At 40.5% G+C, this 22,386-nt stretch overlaps 1 protein-coding gene and 1 long non-coding RNA gene across 3 annotated transcripts in view; one reads left to right on the forward strand and one right to left on the reverse strand.

Annotated features, from left to right (window-relative positions):
• The window catches only part of LOC117511807 (vesicle-associated membrane protein-associated protein B/C-like), a 38,934-nt gene extending 17,010 nt beyond the window's left edge, over window positions 1–21,924 (forward strand). Inside the window, exons 6-7 of one of the 2 annotated variants that reach the window (XM_034171722.1) lie at window positions 4,853–5,035; window positions 21,501–21,924. In XM_034171722.1, coding sequence (XP_034027613.1) covers window positions 4,853–5,035; window positions 21,501–21,668 — 351 coding nt within the window. In that variant the 3' untranslated portion in view covers window positions 21,669–21,924. The remainder of the gene's footprint in view (window positions 1–4,852; window positions 5,036–21,500) is intronic. The other variant, XM_034171723.1, reaches the window with a different exon arrangement.
• Window positions 611–17,832, reverse strand: LOC117511808. The gene is made up of 3 exons (XR_004561085.1): window positions 17,822–17,832; window positions 2,485–2,490; window positions 611–706 (listed from the first exon to the last, which is right to left on the reverse strand). It is a non-coding gene; the product is annotated as an uncharacterized LOC117511808 (long non-coding RNA).
• Window positions 21,925–22,386: the final 462 nt, after the last annotated feature.

Here is a 22,386-nt window from a genome sequence, read left to right on the forward strand (position 1 = left end):
CCTTGTCTTGTTAACATAAATTGTGAAATGTGGTTGATTAAACAGTTCATTCTGTTGAAATCATGAGTTTGTTTTACCTAAATTTGTATGCTAAAATGCAGGAAATGGAAGGGAAAAACGACCTGTTAGAAACATTTTCTGGGAGAGCGTGCCCCTGGGCCCCCCAGCTTCCTCTTTTTTTTTTTTCCCCAATTTGCCACTCACATCGTGTAATTTAAAATCGGCAGAATTATAAGCCTAAGTCAGGAATAGGTAGATGCCCATTGATTTCCTCTTCAGCATTTTTAATGAGATTAGTCTCATGTGGTAATGTTGTCAGTAGTGTTGCCACAGTTGCTTTGAAAAAGTAATCTAATTACTGGTTACGGATTACTCCTTGAAAAAGTAACTTGGTTACTTTGCTGATTACTCAACTTTAAAAGTAACCCAGTTAGATTACTAGTAACTTTATTAGTTACATTCAGCAGCTGCCGACAACAACCCCTCTGACACCTCAGCATGGAAATGATAACCTGTTTTGCCAATACTCACGTTATTGGAGGTGTATTTTTAACAGTAACGTGATGTAATCAATGTACAGGTTAGCCCTGTTAACTCACACAGGCGTAAGTCGCAATTTGGCTTTACTCGTGGTCAAGTTGTGGACCCTGAAAATTTAGACCACCTATAAATGTCCATTTTGATTTGACTGTTTTTGGGAGGGATCCTCAGTGCAGACAATGATTTCTTCTTCCTCCTCCGGTTGCTGCAGGTCAGCGATGAGGGCAGACAATTCTGTGTGGAAGATTCCTGATGATTCAAAGTTTTGGATGCGACTCTTTAGGTCCTTACTGCCCGTTCAGATTGGGCTGGAATTTATACACGCGCCTGCCACACGAATGTCAGTGGCCGATGGGCGAAAAAAAGATTCCAAACCCACTCCAGATGAAGAAATTATAACTCAGAAGCTTCCGCACTGACAAACCTCTCTCATCGCTGACCTGCAGCAGCCGGAGGAGGAAAAAAGAAACCCGAACCCACTCCAGATGAAGAAATCATCACCATCCAGGAAGGAATCATGCTTCAATTGTTGAAACTATTATAATATGGCAAGGTAAGCTGATTATTTTTATTTATTTTTTTTATGGTCAACTTGATTAACTTGGGGTTTCAGATAATTCCGATTTTGTGGACCCCAACTCGTGAATTGACATACAGACATACAGGCTCACCTGTATGTCCTGACATTTTAGGTTGAACTTAAATACTATTTCCTGGAAAAAGTTTTTGTTAAACATGAAATAAAGTCAGTCATTCTTGACTTTGATGAACATAAATATTTGTTTTATAAAAATAAAATACAATTCTTTGTTGACCTCATTTAACTGTTGACAGCACTGTAACGGTAAAACTTACAATTTCTAACCAACATTGTTTATAAATGTCACTAATGAATTCTTTCTAATATTTTTTTCTAAAATTTTAATTATTTCTATACGTTGTAGTTCTTGAAATTATCATTATTATAAGTAGTAGTAGTATGGGAAATAAATGTCTTCAAAAGTGGTCCTTTGATCTAGGGATGTTGTGGGGAGCTGAGCTCCCCCTCCACACCCTTTTTCCATCTGGATTCATTTGCTGTGTGAGCAAGAAGAATGGTTAATGTGTATTTATGGGTGATTCTTAGACTACAGGCACTTATGTCCTTTGATCATATTGTATGAAAAACAGAAAAAAAGGGGAAATTTCACACTTTTGTAGTTATCTTTACAATGAAAGTGTGTTAAGAACTTTCTTCTAGTAGTCTATGATGACTTCTTCACCTTTTTTCAGCATCATTATATGCAAATATTGCCAATTTGTGCTTGTCCCACACCCAGACTTTTGATCTTCAATGATAAAAATGAATGGTAAAGAAACATTTTTTCTAATGTTTTAAAATATCTCTGAATAAAATATCAGTAAAATAATCAAAACATAATTGGGGTATTCAATGTCATACAACTGTTGTGGTTTTTTTTTAAACAAAATGTAGTTGTCCCACACTATTGCCGTAATTTCCACCACAACACTGTAATGTCCCTTTAAACAGTTTGTATGAAAGATTGTTTGGGTAGTTTCTATGGAGATAAACAGTGACATCAGAGCACATGTATATAGCGCCAAATCACAACAAACAGTTGCCCCAAGGCGGTTTATACTGTAAGGCAGTGGTGTGGTGGAAATTACATTTACCAGGCCAATAGTGCCCGTAGTTAAAGAATCACCCTTATGCAGAAAACACGACCAGATTGACAGGTAAGAAAGTTTTATTGGCATTTTTTACGTCATGTCGTCCTCAGAAAGAGACTTTAGGTGAATTTGGGTGATGAAAAAAATTTTCTTAAGTTGTCTTTAGTGAGGACACTTTTAAAGAAAAAAAAAAAAAAGCATAACAATATTTTGTAAAGCTCAGTGCAGGTGTGCTACTGTCACAACGCTTTGAGAGACACCTGTTTTTTCAACTCAGAGCTGCTGCACAAAACAGCAGACAAACAGCTCACAACATCAAATGCTAAAAGTGGTTGAAGTGGGCAGTTCAGCCAAACCCGGCACCCCTGATTTATACTGTATGAAGATACAAAAATAATAGTAACACACAGTGGCTTGGAGAAGTAACTTTAATCCGATTACTGATTTGACATGGAAATATTAATTTATTAGATTACTCGTTACTGAAAATAGCGGTCAGATTAGAGTAACGCAGTACCGGCATCACTGGTTGTCACAAAAACAGAGCACCATAGACAAAGTTCTGTTTGAGTTTCTTGCAGAGTGAAGATAAATGCTGCCTGCACCATGAAATGCCTTTTTTACCCTCAGACTTCTGCATCTTGGAGGCCCTGCCTGTGTTGGAAGCCTCACGTGCTGTGGAATTGGACGCACAAAGATTAAAGACCCAAAGTGGACTGCTTTTTAATTTCACTGTTTTTGTTGATCTTTTGTTCTTTATGTTATGTAAAAACCTTGCCACTGTTAGGATGGCCTAAGCAGTGGGTCACCCCTCTGAGTCTGGTCTGCTTGAGGTTTCTTCCTCATTATCATCCGAGGGAGTTTGTCCTTAACACTGTCGCCTGTGATTTGGCGCTATACAAATAAAATAAATTGAACTGAATTGAATCGTTTGACCTTTCAGGTTGTTGCTTTTAGACTGGCCGGATATGATTTGTAGAAAAAAAAAACATTTTTAAGTCCCCTTACACTTTGTTTTTACACTTTTTGGTGAGTATACAACCCCTGGCAAAAATTATGGAATCACCGGCCTCGGAAGATGTTCATTCAGTTGTTTAATTTTGTAGGAAAAAAGCAGATCACAGACATGACACAAAACTAAAGTCATTGCAAATGGCAACTTTCTGGCTTTAAGAAACACTATAAAAAATCAAGAAAAAACGATTGTGGCAGTCAGTAACGGTTACTTTTTTTAGACCAAGCAGAGGAAAAAAAAATATGGAATCACTCAATTCTGAGGAAAAAATTATGGAATCACCCTGTAAATTTTCATCCCCAAAACAAAACACCTGCATCATATCAGATCTGCTCGTTAGTCTGCATCTAAAAAGGAGTGATCACACCTTGGAGAGCTGTTGCACCAAGTGGACTGACATGAATCATGGCTCCAACACGAGAGATGTCAATTGAAACAAAGGAGAGGATTATCAAACTCTTAAAAGAGGGTAAATCATCACGCAATGTTGCAAAAGATGCTGGTTGTTCACAGTCAGCTGTGTCTAAACTCTGGACCAAATACAAACATGGGAAGGTTGTTAAAGGCAAACATACTGGTAGACCAAGGAAGACATCAAAGCGTCAAGACAGAAAACTTAAAGCAATATGTCTCAAAAATCGAAAAATGTACAACAAAACAAATGAGGAACGAATGGGAGGAAACTGGAGTCAATGTCTGTGACCGAACTGTAAGAAACCGCCTAAAGGGAATGGGATTTACATACAGAAAAGCTAAACGAAAGGCATCATTAACACCTAAACAGAACAAAACAAGGTTACAATGGGCTAAGGAAAAGCAATTGTGGACTGTGGATGACTGGATGAAAGTCATATTCAGTGATGAATCTCGAATCTGCATTGGGCAAGGTGATGATGCTGGAACTTTTGTTTGGTGCCTTTCCAATGAGATTTATGAAGATGACTGCCTGAAGAGAACATGTAAATTTCCACAGTCATTGATGATATGGGGCTGCATGTCAGGTAAAGGCACTGGGGAGATGGCTGTCATTACATCATCAATAAATGCACAAGTTTATGTTGATATTTTGGACAATTGAAAGGATGTTTGGGGATGATGGAATCATTTTTCAAGATGATAATGCATCTTGCCATAGAGCAAAAACTGCAAAAACATTTCTTGCAAAAAGACACATAGGGTCAATGTCAATGAGCAGATCTGATTTGATGCAGGTGTGAATTTGGGGGATGAAAATTTACAGGGTGATTCCATAATTCTTTCCTCAGAATTGAGTGATTCCATATTTTTTTCCTCTGCTTGGTCTAAAAAAGTAACCGTTACTGACTGCCACAATTTTTTTTTCTTGATGTCTTATAGTGTTTCTTAAAGCCAGAAAGTTGCCATTTGAAATGACTTTAGTTTTGTGTCATGTCTGTGATCTGCTTTTTTTCTACAAAATTAAACAACTGAATGAACATCCTCCGAGGCCGGTGATTCCATAATTTTTGCCAGGGGTTGTATTTCCAGCCTCCCTCCCATCTGCAAAACATCACTGCATCATTTATTTATTCATTCATTTATGATTTGTTTATACTTTCATCTCACTCCCTGCATGTCTGCAACCTATTTTACCCCCTCCCTCCACAGCATGAGAGTGAAAGCAACAGAACTCTGTCTTCCTCTGCCTCCCCTGTCAAGACTGAGCATTCTGCACTGCCGAAGTCAGCCAGTGCCTCACTGGATGATGGAGAGGTGAAAAAGATCATGGAGGAGTACAAGCGGCTGCAGATGGAGGTGCAGAGGCTACTGGAAGAAAACAGAGAATTCAGGGTGAGTCAGTCAAAAACAAAAACTCTCAGGTTTCCTCCTGTCATACCTATACGAGGTCTGTTAGAAAAGTATCCGACCTTTAGGCGGGGAAAAAAAACTGGCATACCTGGAGCGTTGGAAACCTAATCACCCTCAAAGTAGTCTCCTTGGGACTCCACACTTCTCCTAGCGGTGTCGCCACTGTTGGAAGCATTCCAAGAAAACCTCTTTTGAAATGGAGTTCAGCTCCGCTGTCGTTGCAGCCATAATCAATCAATCAATCAATTTTTTTATATAGCGCCAAATCACAACAAACAGTTGCCCCAAGGCGCTTTATATTGTAAGGCAAGGCCATACAATAATTATGTAAAACCCCAACGGTCAAAACGACCCCCTGTGAGCAAGCACTTAGCTACAGTGGGAAGGAAAAACTCCCTTTTAATAGGAAGAAACCTCCAGCAGAACCAGGCTCAGGGAGGGGCAGTCTTCTGCTGGGACTGGTTGGGGCTGAGGGAGAGAACCAGGAAAAAGACATGCTGTGGAGGGGAGCAGAGATCGATCACTAATGTCCTCTCTCGTCTCAAATGTCGTTCCTTTCAATGGCCTCTTGAGTTTGGGGAACAGCCAGAAGTTGCAAGGGGCCATATCAGGAGAGTAAGGAGCCTGTTGAACCACAGGAGTCTGTTTTTTCATCAAAAAAGTCTGAATTAAGTTCGAGGAATGTGCTGGAGCATTGTCGTGGTGGATGCGCCAATTTTCTGTGGCCCACAACTCCGGTCTCTTGCGCCGCACAGCATTACGTAGGCGACGGAGGACATCCCTGTAGTACTCCTTCGTGATTGTTTGACCCTGTGGTGCATACTCGTGGTGTACCACACCACAGGAGTCAAAGAAAACAGTCAGCATCACCTTGATGTTGCTGCGCACTTGACGAGCCTTCTTTGGTCTTGGTGACGTGGAATGCTTCCACTGTGACGACTGGAATTTGGTTTCCGGGTCGTACTCGTACACCCAGGACTCATCACCAGTGATGATGGTGTTCATGAAGTCAGCGTCACTTTTTGTGGAGTCCAGCATGTCCTGTCAGACTTCAACACGAAGTTGCTTTTGCTCCGCAGTTAGCAGCTTCGGCACGAATTTCGCCGCCGCTCTCTTCAAGCCCAAATCTTCTGTCACAATGGAATGTGCCGAAAAAGTGCTGCTGTCCACCTCTTCCGCAATTTCTTGGATAATCACATGATGGTCCTGCATCACCACAGCGTTCACTTTGGCAATGATCTCGTCATTTCGGCATGTTGATGGCCGACCAGAGCATGGCTCGCTCTCCACCGTTACGCGGCCGTCTTTAAACTGGTTGTACCGTTCCTTAATTTGTGTGACGCCCATAGCATCATCACCGAAAGCCGTCTGAATCTTACCAAATGGTTTCCACCTGGCTGTCGCCCAGTTTCTGGCAAAATTTGATGCGGTAACGCTGCTCCACTCGTTCCGCCATTTTCCTTGGAATGAAAAAAACGCCGAGTGCACAACACACACCTCACACAGAGGCTGCTTACCAGGAAATGATGCAATTGACAGGCGTGGCAAAGTTCACTCATTCGCACGAAGGTTCAAGGTTTGCTCATGCAAGCACATGTGATTCAAATCCATCAGGTTTAAAAAAAATAAAAAGTAAAAAGGTCGGATACTTTTCTAACAGACCTCGTATAGAAGTCCAAGACATATTTAGGCCCTCGGACCTGTTGGTGTCGGTGCATATCCCCGGATTCTTTAACTTGAAGCAGATAAAAGTCTGACTCCTTTTGAACAGGAATTCTGTCTGTCACAGTTTATTTCCTCAGTATCTTTTTACAGCTGGGTGCACTGGCACAATGGAGACTGTTTTGGTAGCATGAGCAGGAGTCAAACTCAGCTCTACCTATTGGTATCCCACCTTGTTATCCCACTTAGATACCTGCTCCCAAGTCTTATTACAAAATCTGGTATCCACTGTTTGAAATGGTAGCAAACAAAACCGCATTGCACAAATGAATAAATAACAATATTACATTTTGTGTGCACACATGCACATTGCTCACATTGCTGTAAGACTATGAACTTTTAAAATGTTGTTATAATGCCGAGTGTCTCCATGGCTCCAAAACCAGTGAAATCAGGATAATATTATTATTATTATTATTACTACTACTACTACAGTGCATCCAGAATGTATTCACAGTGCTTCACTTTTTCCACCTTTTTATTTACAGATTTATTCAAAAAGGGATGAAATTATTTTTTCCCCCTTAAACGTCTACACAAAATACCCATAATGACGATGTGAAAAAATTTTTTTTTTTTTTTTTTTTTTTTGGTGTTTTGAGATTTTTGCTAATTTATATATATAAAAAAAAAACCCTAAGAAATCACATGTGCACAAATATTCACAGCCTTTGCCATGAAGCTCAAAATTGAGCTCAGGTGCCTCCTGTTTCCACTGACCATCCTTAACATGTTTCTACAGCTTAATTGGAGTCCACTTGGGATAAATTCATTTGATTGGACATGATTTGGAAAGAAACACACCCGTCGACAACTAAGGTCCCACAGTTGACAGTCAGAGCACAAACCAAGCATGAAGTCTAAGGAATTGTCTGTAGACCTCAGAGACAGGATTGTCTCAAGGGACAAATCTCTTTCAGGGTACAGAAACATTTCTGCTGTGTTAAAAGTCCCAATGAACACAGTGGCATCCATCATCCGTAAAGAGAAGAAGTTCAGATCCACCAGGACTCTTCCTAGAGCTGGCCGCCCATCTGCACTGAACAATCAGGGAAGAAGGGCCTTAGTCAGGGAGGTGACCAAGAACCCGATGGTCACTCTGTCAGAGTTCCAACATTCCTTTGTGGAGAGAGGAGAACTTTCCAGAAGGACAACCTTCTCTGCAACAATCCACCATTCAGGCCTGTATGGTAGAGTGACCAGACAGAAGCCACTCCTTATTAAAAGACATATGGCAGCCTGCCTGGAGTTTGCAAAAGGCACCTGAAGGACTCTTGGACCATGAGCAACAAAAGTCTCTGGTCTGATGAGACAAAAATTGAACTCTTCGGTGTGAATGCCAGGTGTCATGTTTGCAGGAAACCAGGCACCATCCCTACAGTGAACCATGGTGGTGGCAGCATCATGCTGTGGGGAAGTTTTCCAGTAGCAGGAACTGGGAGTCTAGTCAGGATTGAGGGAAAGATGAATGCAGCAATGTACAGAGACCTGCTCCAGAGTGCTCTTGACCTCAGACTGGGGTGACGGTTCATCTTTCAGCAGGACAGTGACCCTAAACACACAGCCAAGTTATCAAAGGAGCAGCTTCAGGACAACTGTGAATGTCCTTGAGTGTCCCAGCCAGAGCCCAGACCTGAATCTGATTGAACATCTCTGGAGAGATCTGAAAATGTCTGTGCACCGACGCTCCCCATCCAACCTGATAGAGCTTGAGAGGTGCTGCAAAGTGGAATGGACCAAACTGCCCAAAGATAGGTGCACCAAGCTTGTGGCATCATATTCAAGAAGACTTGAGGCCGTAATTGCTGCCAAAGGTGCATCAAGAAAGTATTGAGCAAAGGGTGTGAATACTTACGTACACGTGATTTATTAGTTGTTTATATATATATATATATATATATATATATATAATTATTTTTTTTTTTGCAAAAAAAAAAAAAAAATCAAATACTTTTTCATGTTGGCATTATGGGGTGTTGTGAGTAGAATTTTGAGGGGAAAAATGAATTTACTCCATTTTGGAATAAGGCTGTACCATAACAAAATGTGGAATAGAATTAAGCTTTGTGAATACTTTCTGGATGCACTAGTCACATTTTTAGTCCATCTGGTGATGACCCAAATGTTGACTTTTAAAAATGGATGCATACACTCATTAAGTTGACCAAGGTCAATTAATTCATCTGGATCTTGTGGGCAAAATAATTTTATTTTTACATTTGTAATTTTGAGTATGTGCAGCACATTTTCCAAAACACATATATAATGTAAAAGCACACTAACTATTCTCAGCATTGAGGGAATTCCAACAGAAGTGTTTTGAATGTGCAGCTACAGTGTAAGGTTAGCAGCAGTGTTATAAATTAGTTTCCTGTTCAGTGTGGGTGAACCTAATGTAAGCTTTTGGGGTCAGGTTTCAGTCCGTTAGATGAGACATGTCCCAGGAATGACACTTCCTGTTGTGTGAAGCTGCATTTTGAGGGTTTGAGTTTGAGGTTGGCGGCTCTGAGGCGGTCAAACATCTCTCTCAAATGCTGAAAGTGGAGAGAAAAACTGGGGCTGTACACAATAATGTCATCAAGGTATACTAGACATGTTTTCCAAGACAGACCTTGTAAAACCAGCTGCATGAGATGCTGAAAAGTGGGAGGGGCATTTACCAGACCCATAGGCATCACACGAAACTGGTAGAGTCCTCTGCCTGTGGTGAAAGCTGTCTTTGCTTTGTCTTGCTTATCAATCAATCAATTCAATCAATCAATTTTTTTATATAGCGCCAAATCACAACAAACAGTTGCCCCAAGGCGCTTTATATTGCAAGGCAAGGCCATACAATAATTATGTAAAACCCCAACGGTCAAAACGACCCCCTGTGAGCAAGCACTTGGCTACAGTGGGAAGGAAAAAACTCCCTTTTAACAGGAAGAAACCTCCAGCAGAACCAGGCTCAGGGAGGGGCAGTCTTCTGCTGGGACTGGTTGGGGCTGAGGGAGAGAACCAGGAAAAAGACATGCTGTGGAGGGGAGCAGAGATCGATCACTAATGATTAAATGCAGAGTGGTGCATACAGAGCAAAAAGAGAAAGAAACAGTGCATCATGGGAACCCCCCAGCAGTCTACGTCTATAGCAGCATAACTAAGGGATGGTTTCAGGGTCACCTGATCCAGCCCTAACTATAAGCTTTAGCAAAAAGGAAAGTTTTAAGCCTAATCTTAAAAGTAGAGAGGGTGTCTGTCTCCCTGATCTGAATTGGGAGCTGGTTCCACAGGAGAGGAGCCTGAAAGCTGAAGGCTCTGCCTCCCATTCTACTCTTACAAACCCTAGGAACTACAAGTAAGCCTGCAGTCTGAGAGCGAAGCGCTCTATTGGGGTGATATGGTACTACGAGGTCCCTAAGATAAGATGGGACCTGATTATTCAAAACCTTATAAGTAAGAAGAATAATTTTAAATTCTATTCTAGAATTAACAGGAAGCCAATGAAGAGAGGCCAATATGGGTGAGATATGCTCTCTCCTTCTAGTCCCCGTCAGTACTCTAGCTGCAGCATTTTGAATTAACTGAAGGCTTTTTAGGGAACTTTTAGGACAACCTGATAATAATGAATTACAATAGTCCAGCCTAGAGGAAATAAATGCATGAATTAGTTTTTCAGCATCACTCTGAGACAAGACCTTTCTGATTTTAGAGATATTGCGTAAATGCAAAAAAGCAGTCCTACATATTTGTTTAATATGCGCTTTGAATGACATATCCTGATCAAAAATGACTCCCAGATTTCTCACAGTATTACTAGAGGTCAGGGTAATGCCATCCAGAGTAAGGATCTGGTTAGACACCATGTTTCTAAGATTTGTGGGGCCAAGTACAATAACTTCAGTTTTATCTGAGTTTAAAAGCAGGAAATTAGAGGTCATCCATGTCTTTATGTCTGTAAGACAATCCTGCAGTTTAGCTAATTGGTGTGTGTCCTCTGGCTTCATGGATAGATAAAGCTGGGTATCATCTGCGTAACAATGAAAATTTAAGCAATACCGTCTAATACTGCCTAAGGGAAGCATGTATAAAGTGAATAAAATTGGTCCTAGCACAGAACCTTGTGGAACTCCATAATTAACTTTAGTCTGTGAAGAAGATTCCCCATTTACATGAACAAATTGTAATCTATTAGACAAATATGATTCAAACCACCGCAGCGCAGTGCCTTTAATACCTATGGCATGCTCTAATCTCTGTAATAAAATTTTATGGTCAACAGTATCAAAAGCAGCACTGAGGTCTAACAGAACAAGCACAGAGATGAGTCCACTGTCCGAGGCCATAAGAAGATCATTTGTAATCTTCACTAATGCTGTTTCTGTACTATGATGAATTCTAAAACCTGACTGAAACTCTTCAAATAGACCATTCCTCTGCAGATGATCAGTTAGCTGTTTTACAACTACCCTTTCAAGAATTTTTGAGAGAAAAGGAAGGTTGGAGATTGGCCTATAATTAGCTAAGATAGCTGGGTCAAGTGATGGCTTTTTAAGTAATGGTTTAATTACTGCCACCTTAAAAGCCTGTGGTACATAGCCAACTAACAAAGATAGATTGATCATATTTAAGATCGAAGCATTAAATAATGGTAGGGCTTCCTTGAGCAGCCTGGTAGGAATGGGGTCTAATAAACATGTTGATGGTTTGGATGAAGTAACTAATGAAAATAACTCAGACAGAACAATCGGAGAGAAAGAGTCCAACCAAATACCGGCATCACTGAAAGCAGCCAAAGATAACGATACGTCTTTGGGATGGTTATGAGTAATTTTTTCTCTAATAGTTAAAATTTTGTTAGCAAAGAAAGTCATGAAGTCATTACTAGTTAAAGTTAATGGAATACTCAGCTCAATAGAGCTCTGACTCTTTGTCAGCCTGGCTACAGTGCTGAAAAGAAACCTGGGGTTGTTCTTATTTTCTTCAATTAGTGATGAGTAGAAAGATGTCCTAGTTTTACGGAGGGCTTTTTTATAGAGCAACAGACTCTTTTTCCAGGCTAAGTGAAGATCTTCTAAATTAGTGAGACGCCATTTCCTCTCCAACTTATGGGTTATCTGCTTTAAGCTACGAGTTTGTGAGTTATACCACAGAGTCAGGCACTTCTGATTTAAAGCTCTCTTTTTTAGAGGAGCTACAGCATCCAAAGTTGTCTTCAATGAGGATGTAAAACTATTGACGAGATACTCTATCTCACTTACAGAGTTTAGGTAGCTACTCTGCACTGTGTTGGTATATGGCATTAGAGAACATAAAGAAGGAATCATATCCTTAAACCTAGTTACAGCGCTTTCTGAAAGACTTCTAGTGTAATGAAACTTATTCCCCACTGCTGGGTAGTCCATCAGAGTAAATGTAAATGTTATTAAGAAATGATCAGACAGAAGGGAGTTTTCAGGGAATACTGTTAAGTCTTCTATTTCCATACCATAAGTCAGAACAAGATCTAAGATATGATTAAAGTGGTGGTTGGACTCATTTACTTTTTGAGCAAAGCCAATAGAGTCTAATAATAGATTAAATGCAGTGTTGAGGCTGTCATTCTCAGCATCTGTGTGGATGTTAAAATCGCCCACTATAATTATCTTATCTGAGCTAAGCACTAAGTCAGACAAAAGGTCTGAAAATTCACAGAGAAACTCACAGTAACGACCAGGAGGACGATAGATAATAACAAATAAAACTGGTTTTTGGGACTTCCAATTTGGATGGACAAGACTAAGAGTCAAGCTTTCAAATGAATTAAAGCTCTGTCTGGGTTTTTGATTAATTAATAAGCTGGAATGGAAGATTGCTGCTAATCCTCCGCCCCGGCCCGTGCTACGAGCATTCTGACAGTGTGACTCGGGGGTGTTGACTCATTTAAACTAACATATTCATCCTGCTGTAACCAGGTTTCTGTAAGGCAGAATAAATCAATATGTTGATCAATTATTATATCATTTACCAACAGGGACTTAGAAGAGAGAGACCTAATGTTTAATAGACCACATTTAACTGTTTTAGTCTGTGGTGCAGTTGAAGGTGCTATATTATTTTTTCTTTTTGAATTTTTATGCTTAAATAGATTTTTGCTGGTTATTGGTGGTCTGGGAGCAGGCACCGTCTCTACGGGGATGGGGTAATGAGGGGATGGCAGGGGGAGAGAAGCTGCAGAGAGGTGTGTAAGACTACAACTCTGCTTCCTTGTCCCAACCCTGGATAGTCACGTTTTGGAGGATTTAAGAAAATTGGCCAGATTTCTAGAAATGAGAGCTGCTCCATCCAAAGTGGGATGGATGCCGTCTCTCCTAACAAGACCAGGTTTTCCCCAGAAGCTTTGCCAATTATCTATGAAGCCCACCTCATTTTTTGGACACCACTCAGACAGCCAGCAATTCAAGGAGAACATGCGGCTAAACATGTCACTCCCGGTCTGATTGGGGAGGGGCCCAGAGAAAACTACAGAGTCCGACATTGTTTTTGCAAAGTTACACACCGATTTAATGTTAATTTTAGTGACCTCCGATTGGCGTAACCGGGTGTCATTACTGCCGACGTGAATTACAATCTTACCAAATTTACGCTTAGCCTTAGCCAGCAGTTTCAAATTTCCTTCAATGTCGCCTGCTCTGGCACTGTTAGTATTCGTTTCAGTGAGGCAGACACCTGGGGCTTCTGGAGGAGTAGCTGATGAGTGCCCCGCATCACCAGCTAATGAGCGTTTCCCTGATGAAACCTGCTGTGATCTTTGTAGCCACTCTTTGTGGGGTATTGTTGACCATTTTCCTCATACTGCTGGAATGACACATATTTTGGATGAGGACTTGGGCTTCGCTGATGAGTCATAGTACCGCTGGTGGGGTGAGGTATGTCTCCTTTGCCTTTCCTCATAAGGGTTAAAGGCGTGGTCTGAGTAGCCTTTATCACCATAAGGCTGTCTGTAGCTGTCAGGTTCTCTGTGAGTGTAGTCTCGATAATGACGGGTCAGGGGAGGAGAGCAGCGCTCAGGTGATGAATGGTGAGAATATGAATGTCTGGTGGGGGAATGTCCATAACCAGACCTCCAGGGATTTCTCTGTCTATTTGGGCTCCTTCCGTAAGGTGAGAGAGACCGCGGAGAACGTGCATGTCCATGCCGATCATGGTGCTGCATGCTGCTTCGCTCAACCAGTTTCAATTTGAGGGCATCAAGATCATTACTTAAGTCTTTGACAGTGGCAGTGAGGGTCTGGATGGCTTTCCTGAGTTCAGTGTCATTTTCACGTACAGAATTAACAGTCTGAGTGGGGCCATTGTCTCTAGCAACATTAGCTGGTGATACAGGCATAATTAACCTGGCTGCCTGACGTGCCCGCTCTGCTAGGGAGGCGAAGTCAAAAGCTTCAGTGAAATTTTTCACTCCTCGTTCATGACACTTCACCTGTAGCTCTTGAACCAGGCCGGCAATTAAGCCAGATATTTTCATATATTCAGTGGCTTTGTGTTCAAAGTCAGGGAAGGCTTCTTTAACAAGTCGACATACATCTGCAGCATAGACTTCCATGGCTTCATTAGGTGGTCTATGACGGGCATTTGGGAATGTTTGAAATGATGCAATGACATCCTTTTGGCCAAAAGCTGCCTGCAGATGTTTCTTTGTTTCAACATATGAGCTCTGGGTGTCAGGAGGCAGGTTATCCCACACAATGAACAGTTCAGGTGGTAGTCGAGTGGGTAACTCAGCTGCCAACACTGTCGGAAGATCCACATCGCTACCCCTATAGCATGCATCTTGAATTACTTCGTAGCAGCGTGCCCACAGCTGAAAAGACTCACAACCGTCATTGAGAAAAGGTGGCGGCAAAGGAATGCCCCGCGGCACTCCCTGTGCACGGCTGGACTGTGGCAAAGCTGCCACTGAAGCTCCGAGTGAGCTTGTGCTGGCTGGCTGCTGCTCTCCAGCAGGGTGTTCCTCCTCAGACTTTTTCCTTTTTTTTTTTTTTTCTCTTTTCTGGCAGAGATAGACGACCGGAACACGGTTTCTAAACTCTTTGAAGCTAGCAAAACAATAAAAGGTGGACGATATGGCGCGGTAGCTCACTGTACTGAAGCTTAATCAAAGCTAGCGGCTAGCGCGGCTAACGTTAGCTTCTGGTGTTAGAGACTCACAAAGTTGAGAACAATCCTAATAGGCGATTTTCCACAGCAAGATCATCCCACCACTGCCACCAGTGTAAGCGACATGGGTGTGTGTGAATGAATAAAGCAGTCAACACTTTCTCGTAACTCCTTTTAGTGAGCTCCCACACACACCGCGCCCTTACTCCTTCTTCTCTCCCTCTCTCGCCTCCACCGTGCCCCCTAGGTGGAATACCCAATCAGTCTCAACTTAGCATTACTGCAAACCTTTATGCCCACACAACACCAACTGTTTGCATAAATTTGGACACCCCAACAGAAAAAATACATCAGTATTTGCATCAGTATTCTCTGAAAAAGAGAGCTTTAAATCAGAAGTGCCTGACTCCGTGGTATAAGTCACAAACTCGCAGCTTAAAGCAGATAACCTGTAAGTTGGAGAGGAAATGGCGTCTCACTAATTTAGAAGATCTTCACTTAGCCTGGAAAAAGAGTCTGTTGCTCTATAAAAAAGCCCTCCGTAAAGCTAGGACATCTTACTACTCATCACTAATTGAAGAAAATAAGAACAACCCCAGGTTTCTTTTAGCACTGTAGCCAGGCTGACAAAGAGTCAGAGCTCTATTGAGCCGAGTATTTCTTTAACTTTAAGTAGTAATGACTTCATGACTTTCTTTGCTAATAAAATTTTAACTATTAGAGAAAAAATTACTCATAACCATCCCAAAGACATATCGTTATCTTTGGCTGCTTTCAGTGATGCCGGTATTTGGTTAGACTCTTTCTCTCTGATTGTTCTGAGTTATTTTCATTAGTTACTTCATCCAAACCATCAACATGTCTATTAGACCCCATTCCTACCAGGCTGCTCAAGGAAGCCCTACCATTATTTAATGCTTCGATCTTAAATATGATCAATCTATCTTTATTAGTTGGCTATGTACCACAGGCTTTTAAGGTGGCAGTAATTAAACCATTACTTAAAAAGCCATCACTTGACCCAGCTATCTTAGCTAATTATAGGCCAATCTCCAACCTTCCTTTTCTCTCAAAAATTCTTGAAAGGGTAGTTGTAAAACAGCTAACTGATCATCTGCAGAGGAATGGTCTATTTGAAGAGTTTCAGTCAGGTTTTAGAATTCATCATAGTACAGAAACAGCATTAGTGAAGGTTACAAGTGATCTTCTTATGGCCTCAGACAGTGGACTCATCTCCGTGCTTGTTCTGTTAGACCTCAGTGCTGCTTTTGATACTGTTGACCATAAAATTTTATTACAGAGATTAGAGCATGCCATAGGTATTAAAGGCACTGCACTGCGGTGGTTTGAATCATATTTGTCTAATAGATTACAATTTGTTCACGTAAATGGGGAATCTTCTTCACAGACTAAGGTTAATTATGGAGTTCCACAAGGTTCTGTGCTAGGACCAATTTTATTCACTTTATACATCCTTCCCTTAGGCAGTATTATTAGACGGCATTGCTTAAATTTTCATTGTTACGCAGATGATACCCAGCTTTATCTATCCATGAAGCCAGAGGACACACACCAATTAGCTAAACTGCAGGATTGTCTTACAGACATAAAGACATGGATGACCTCTAATTTCCTGCTTTTAAACTCAGATAAAACTGAAATTATTGTACTTGGCCCCACAAATCTTAGAAACATGGTGTCTAACCAGATCCTTACTCTGGATGGCATTACCCTGACCTCTAGTAATACTGTGAGAAATCTTGGAGTCATTTTTGATCAGGATATGTCATTCAATGCGCATATTAAACAAATATGTAGGACTGCTGTTTTGCATTTACGCAATATCTCTAAAATTAGAAAGGTCTTGTCTCAGAGTGATGCTGAAAAACTAATTCATGCATTTATTTCCTCTAGGCTGGACTATTGTAATTCATTATTATCAGGTTGTCCTAAAAGTTCCCTGAAAAGCCTTCAGTTAATTCAAAATGCTGCAGCTAGAGTACTAACGGGGACTAGAAGGAGAGAGCATATCTCACCCATATTGGCCTCTCTTCATTGGCTTCCTGTTAATTCTAGAATAGAATTTAAATTTCTTATTCTTACTTATAATGTTTTGAATAATCAGGTCACCCTCTCTACTTTTAAGATTAGGCTTAAAACTTTCCTTTTTGCTAAAGCTTATAGTTAGGGCTGGATCAGGTGACCCTGAACCATCCCTTAGTTATGCTGCTATAGACTTAGACTGCTGGGGGGTTCCCATGATGCACTGAGTGTTTCTTTCTCTTTTTCCTCTGTATGCACCACTCTGCATTTAATCATTAGTGATTGAGCTCTGTTCCCCTCCACAGCATGTCTTTTTCCTGGTTCTCTCCCTCAGCCCCAACCAGTCCCAGCAGAAGACTGCCCCTCCCTGAGCCTGGTTCTGCTGGAGGTTTCTTCCTGTTAAGAGGGAGTTTTTCTTTCCCACTGTCGCCAAGTGCTTGCTCACAGGGGTTCGTTTTGACTGTTGGGGTTTTTCCGTAATTATTGTATGGCCTTGCCTTACAATATAAAGCGCCTTGGGGCAACTGTTTGTTGTGATTTGGCGCTATATAAATAAAATTGATTTGATTTGATATTTTAGTAGATCCTCCTTTTGATGAAATAACAGCCTCTAAACACTTCCTGTAGCTTCCAGTGAGATTCTGGATGAAGGTATTTTGGACCATTCTTCTTTACAAAACATCTCAGGTTTGTTGGTTTCCGAGCATGGACAATGCACTTAAACTCACACCACAGATTTTCAGTAATATTTAGGTCTGGGGACTAAGATGGCCATTCCAGAACGTTGTACTTGTTCCTGTGCATGAATGCCTTAGTAGATTTTGAGCAGTGTTTAGGATCGTTGTCTTGTTGAAAGATCCAGCCCCGGCGCAACTTCAACTTTGTCACTGATTGATTCTTCAACATTGTTCTCAAGAATCTGCTGATATTGACTGGAATCCATGTGACCCTCAACTTTAACAAGATTCCCAGTACCTGCACTGGCCACACAGCCACACAGCATGATTGAACCATCTCCAGATTTTACTGTAGGTAGCAAGCGTTTTTCTTGTAATGCTGTGTTCTTTTCCAGCCATGCATACCGTCTCTTGTTATGTCCAAATAACTCAATTTTAGTTTCATCAGTCCACAGCACCTTATTCCAAAATGAAGCTGGCTTGACCAAATGTGCTTTAGCATGCCTCAAATGACTCTTTGTGGCGTGTACACAGAAAAGGCTTCCTCTGCATTACAGCATCACACAGCATCTCTTTGTGCAACGTGCACTGTATAGTTGAACAATGCACAGAGACATCTGCACCAAGATCATGTTGTAGGTCTTTGGAGCAGGTCTGTGGATTGACTATGACTGTTCTCACCATCCTTTGCTTCAGCTTATGAGATTTTTCTTGGCCTGCCACTTTGGGCCTTAACTAGTAATGTGCCTATGGTCTTCCATTTCGTCACTGTGTTCCTCACAGTGGAAACTGACGGCTCAAATCTCTGAGATAGCTTTTTGTAGCCTTCCCCTAAACCATGATGTTGAACAATCTTTGTTTTCAGGTCGTTTGAGAGTTGTTTAGAGGCTCCCATGTTGCGACTCATTAGAAGAGATGCAAAGAGGGGAAACAATTGTAAATGACCACCTTAAATACCCTTTCTCATGATTGGATTCACCTCTGTAAGAAGGTCAAGGGTCATTGAGCTTACCAAACCAATTTTGTGTTCCAGTAATTAGTGCTAAATGTGTTCAAATCAATAAAATGACAAGGGTGCCCACATTTATTCTCCTGCCTAATTTTAAATAATTATTGCACACTTTCTGTAAATACTAGAAACTTCATTTCACTTCTCAAATATCAGTGTGTTCGTCTACTGTATGATATATTTAACTGAAATTTCTGATTCAGACAACCAATGATTTTTAAAGGAAAATCATGAAAATTATCAGGGTGCCCAAACTTTTGCATACAACTGTACCATGACTTACTACATAATATTTTGACCACTTTACATTGAAGTACAGGTGAGCCCCATTAACGTTTGTGAGTTTGGGGTCCACAAAATCAGATCGAGAGTTATCTTAAACCGCAAGTTCATGAAGTTGGCCGAAAAAATGCACAGTATATTTATACAGTAGTCCAAATTTTGAAGGGCCACAAATCGACATTGAGTAAAGCCGAATCTCGACTTACACACAGGTTAACGGGGTTCTCCTGTATTTATATAATATTTTTCATATCCATGTGCAGTTATAGTTTTGATTAAAATGGAAATGACTAACTTTAAAGTAGGAATGAGATGACTAGTCATAATAGTTGAGTACGACTAGCCAACACCCGACTAGTCCACTATTTTTTTTTTTTTTTTTTTAATTAGTCGACTAGTCAAAAGCCATTTATTAAGTTCATTTAACCCTTTAAAGAATGGAGCTGCTACTGCTCCCTTCATTCAGTGAAGAAAGTGTGTGAACCTAGGCAGGTGAGTTAGTCAGCTCAAACGGCTCGTTTATTACTAGTAAATCAATGCAGGTATTGTCTCCATACTAATGCTGTTTCTTGTATTTGTGATTTTGTGCTTATGTTTGTTAAAATAAAAGTTCCTGCATGAAGATTCAAAATTGGCTTAATTCATTCACAGGGGTAGAGAAATCTGACGTCGCGGACCAGTAATATTTGGCCTATGTCTAACAGATATTTTCCCCTACTAGACCAAAGTTTTGTTAAAAAGCTTGTCAGTCTTGTGGTTAAAAGTGTTCGCAAGTCAGACTTTTTTTTTGTTGTTGTTCTCAAAATTGCACCTTAAATAGCTGAGCCATTTGGAGATAACAACCGAGTTTGGATAGCAAGCCATCCAGCCTTGATTTGGATGGTCAGTTTTCAAAAAAGATGGTGGAAAAATCCGTGGACTGCTTTCTGAAAGCTGTCTAAAATGCGGAGTTTTTCAAACGAGCTGTCTGTGTGTGTGCGGAGCTGGTCAGTCAGCTGACTCACACAGGCAAGGAAAGTGCGGGGGGGAGGCAGCTGAACAGAGCAGTGTCTCATTGCGCAGATTTTCATATTAATCAGGTGAGAACTCTGAACTTTAATAAGCTTTTATTTTTTAAAAGTATTTATTTTAGATTGTGACTTAATGTTGTTTTATGTTCAAGCACGAAACATGACTGAGGAGGAGAAAAAAAACAGGATGAATTCCATCATCACACTAAAATGTACTCCAGTCAGAATAAAAATACAAGCTGCAAATTTATTTTTCTAAAAAACACAGGGAGTCTAATCAGCCTGCATTGTTCTGTTCAGTTTATATCAGTTTTCCTGCACATGTCCATGTATTTTTTTCCTTCTTTATAAGAGTTTAGTGTTTACATTCGTTCTACAAACTTTGAAAAAAACAATAAAATGTAAACACTTTTCTTTATAGCAGGTCTGTAATTTCAGAAAAGCAACAGAAAACAACCACAAATCAGAAAAAGTTGGGACTGTATGTAAAATGAAGATAAAAATAAAAAATGGTGCACTAGTCCCAGTTTCTCCACTCAACCCACAAAAGCCAAAAGTTCTTCCAGCGTTGTCTTGGTGGCTTCCCTCACATGTCTCCTTCCAGCATGGACATTTAGTTTTTGAGAACTGCCTACCTGACACAGATTTACCATAAAGTATCACACTGTTTGTATTTCTGAATAATTGATGTAAATGAAGTCTAATAGTCAGTGATTTGGAAATGTTCATGTTTTCATCCCCTGACATTTCTCAGGGGAAGAAAAGAAAACTGGCTGTAAAAATGATTAATTCTTACATTTTAGAATAAGCTGCCCTGTGCCAACCTTTTTTTTTTTTTTGTTGGAAAATGCTGCAGGCCTTAAATCTAGGAATATATTAACAAATAAAGCTTACCACATGAAATGTGAAATATGTTGATTTTAAACAGTCTGCAGTAAATAGAAGTCAAAGTAAATGTCAGGATCATTATGCCCCCACCCCCACATATATCATCCAAACTTTTCTGATTTGAAGTTATACAAATAAAAATTTTTTTACATACATTCAACACAAAATGAAAACATTCCATCATGCTATAGATTTATAAATGCAATATTAATTGAATACATATGCATGATGTTATGATGATGATAATCTCTGCTGAGGCTCGCCGTTAGAGGCTCTGAGCTTCCAAATACTTGGGGCCACTACCTCAGACCAGAAGGACCAGCAACAAAATTAGTGCTATGGTCCTGACCAGTAGGCTCAAAAAAATATTTCTCTAACCCTGATTCAATGTCAAATTTAGTCATCAACTAGTGGATAACTGATACCTGACGATTTATGGCCTTGCCTTACAATATAAAGCGCCTTGGGGCAACTGTTTGTTGTGATTTGGCGCTATATAAAAAAATTGATTGATTGATTGATTTGACTAATGATTTTCATTAGTGGTCTCAGTCCTACTTTAAATGTTCTGAGGTCAGTTGTCTCTCATGTTGGTTTTGAGCTTTAGATTCTTGAGTGTGCAGACATGTCTCTGTACCATTTGTAGACTTTTTAATCTGTACTTTCATGCATTTCTTTTATTTGTTCCTGCTGTACGGCAGGAGGACAACGGGCTGCGGAAGAGAAAGATCACGTCAGCGACTCACTCCTCTTCATCCTCCGCCCTGATGAGCTCCTCTGTGAGGGACGAAGGCCTACGCACTCGTGTGGTGGCGCTCTGCGTGCTCTTCTTTGTCATTGGAGTCATCCTGGGCAAGCTCGCCCTGTAGAGACACGGCCAGAGCGCAGTGGCAGGCGGACGGACAGCGTGTTGGGATGTCTTCTGGGTTTATGTTGACTTTTCTTTCCTTCTCGGTTGATCATTTAAGGCAACGTCATGATTGTTTGTCTGGATAAAACTTTTTAATGTGCAATCACTTCCATAAATATTTTGACACTGCAGTTATTTTTTTTTTAGTTGTTTCGAGCTGAAAGCAAAGAGTTTTAAGTGTTGACTTTCAATGTCAAATTAAATGTATTTGCATCTAAATCAAATGAACTGTTTTTACAATAATATACAACCCCTGGCAAAAATTATGGAATCACCGGCCTCGGAGGATGTTCATTCAGTTGTTTAATTTTGTGGAAAAAAAAGCAGATCACAGACATGACACAAAACTAAAGTCATTTCAAATGGCAACTTTCTGGCTTTAAGAAACACTAAGAAACCAGGAACAAAAGATTGTGGCAGTCAGTAACGGTTACTTTTTTTAGACCAAGCAGAGGAAAAAAATATGGAATCACTCAATTCTGAGGAATAAATTATGGAATCACCCTGTAAATTTCCATCCCCCAAACTAAAACCTGCATCATATCAGATCTGCTCGTTGATATTGACCCTATGCCATGACATTGATCCTATGTGTCTTTTTGCAAGGAATGTTTTCACAGTTTTTGCTCTATGGCAAGATGCATTATCTTCTTGAAAAATGATTTCATCATCCCCAA

The sequence above is a fragment of the Thalassophryne amazonica genome, chromosome 6 (genome assembly GCF_902500255.1).
Source record: "Thalassophryne amazonica chromosome 6, fThaAma1.1, whole genome shotgun sequence".
In the NCBI taxonomy this organism is placed as follows: Eukaryota; Metazoa; Chordata; class Actinopteri; order Batrachoidiformes; family Batrachoididae; genus Thalassophryne; species Thalassophryne amazonica.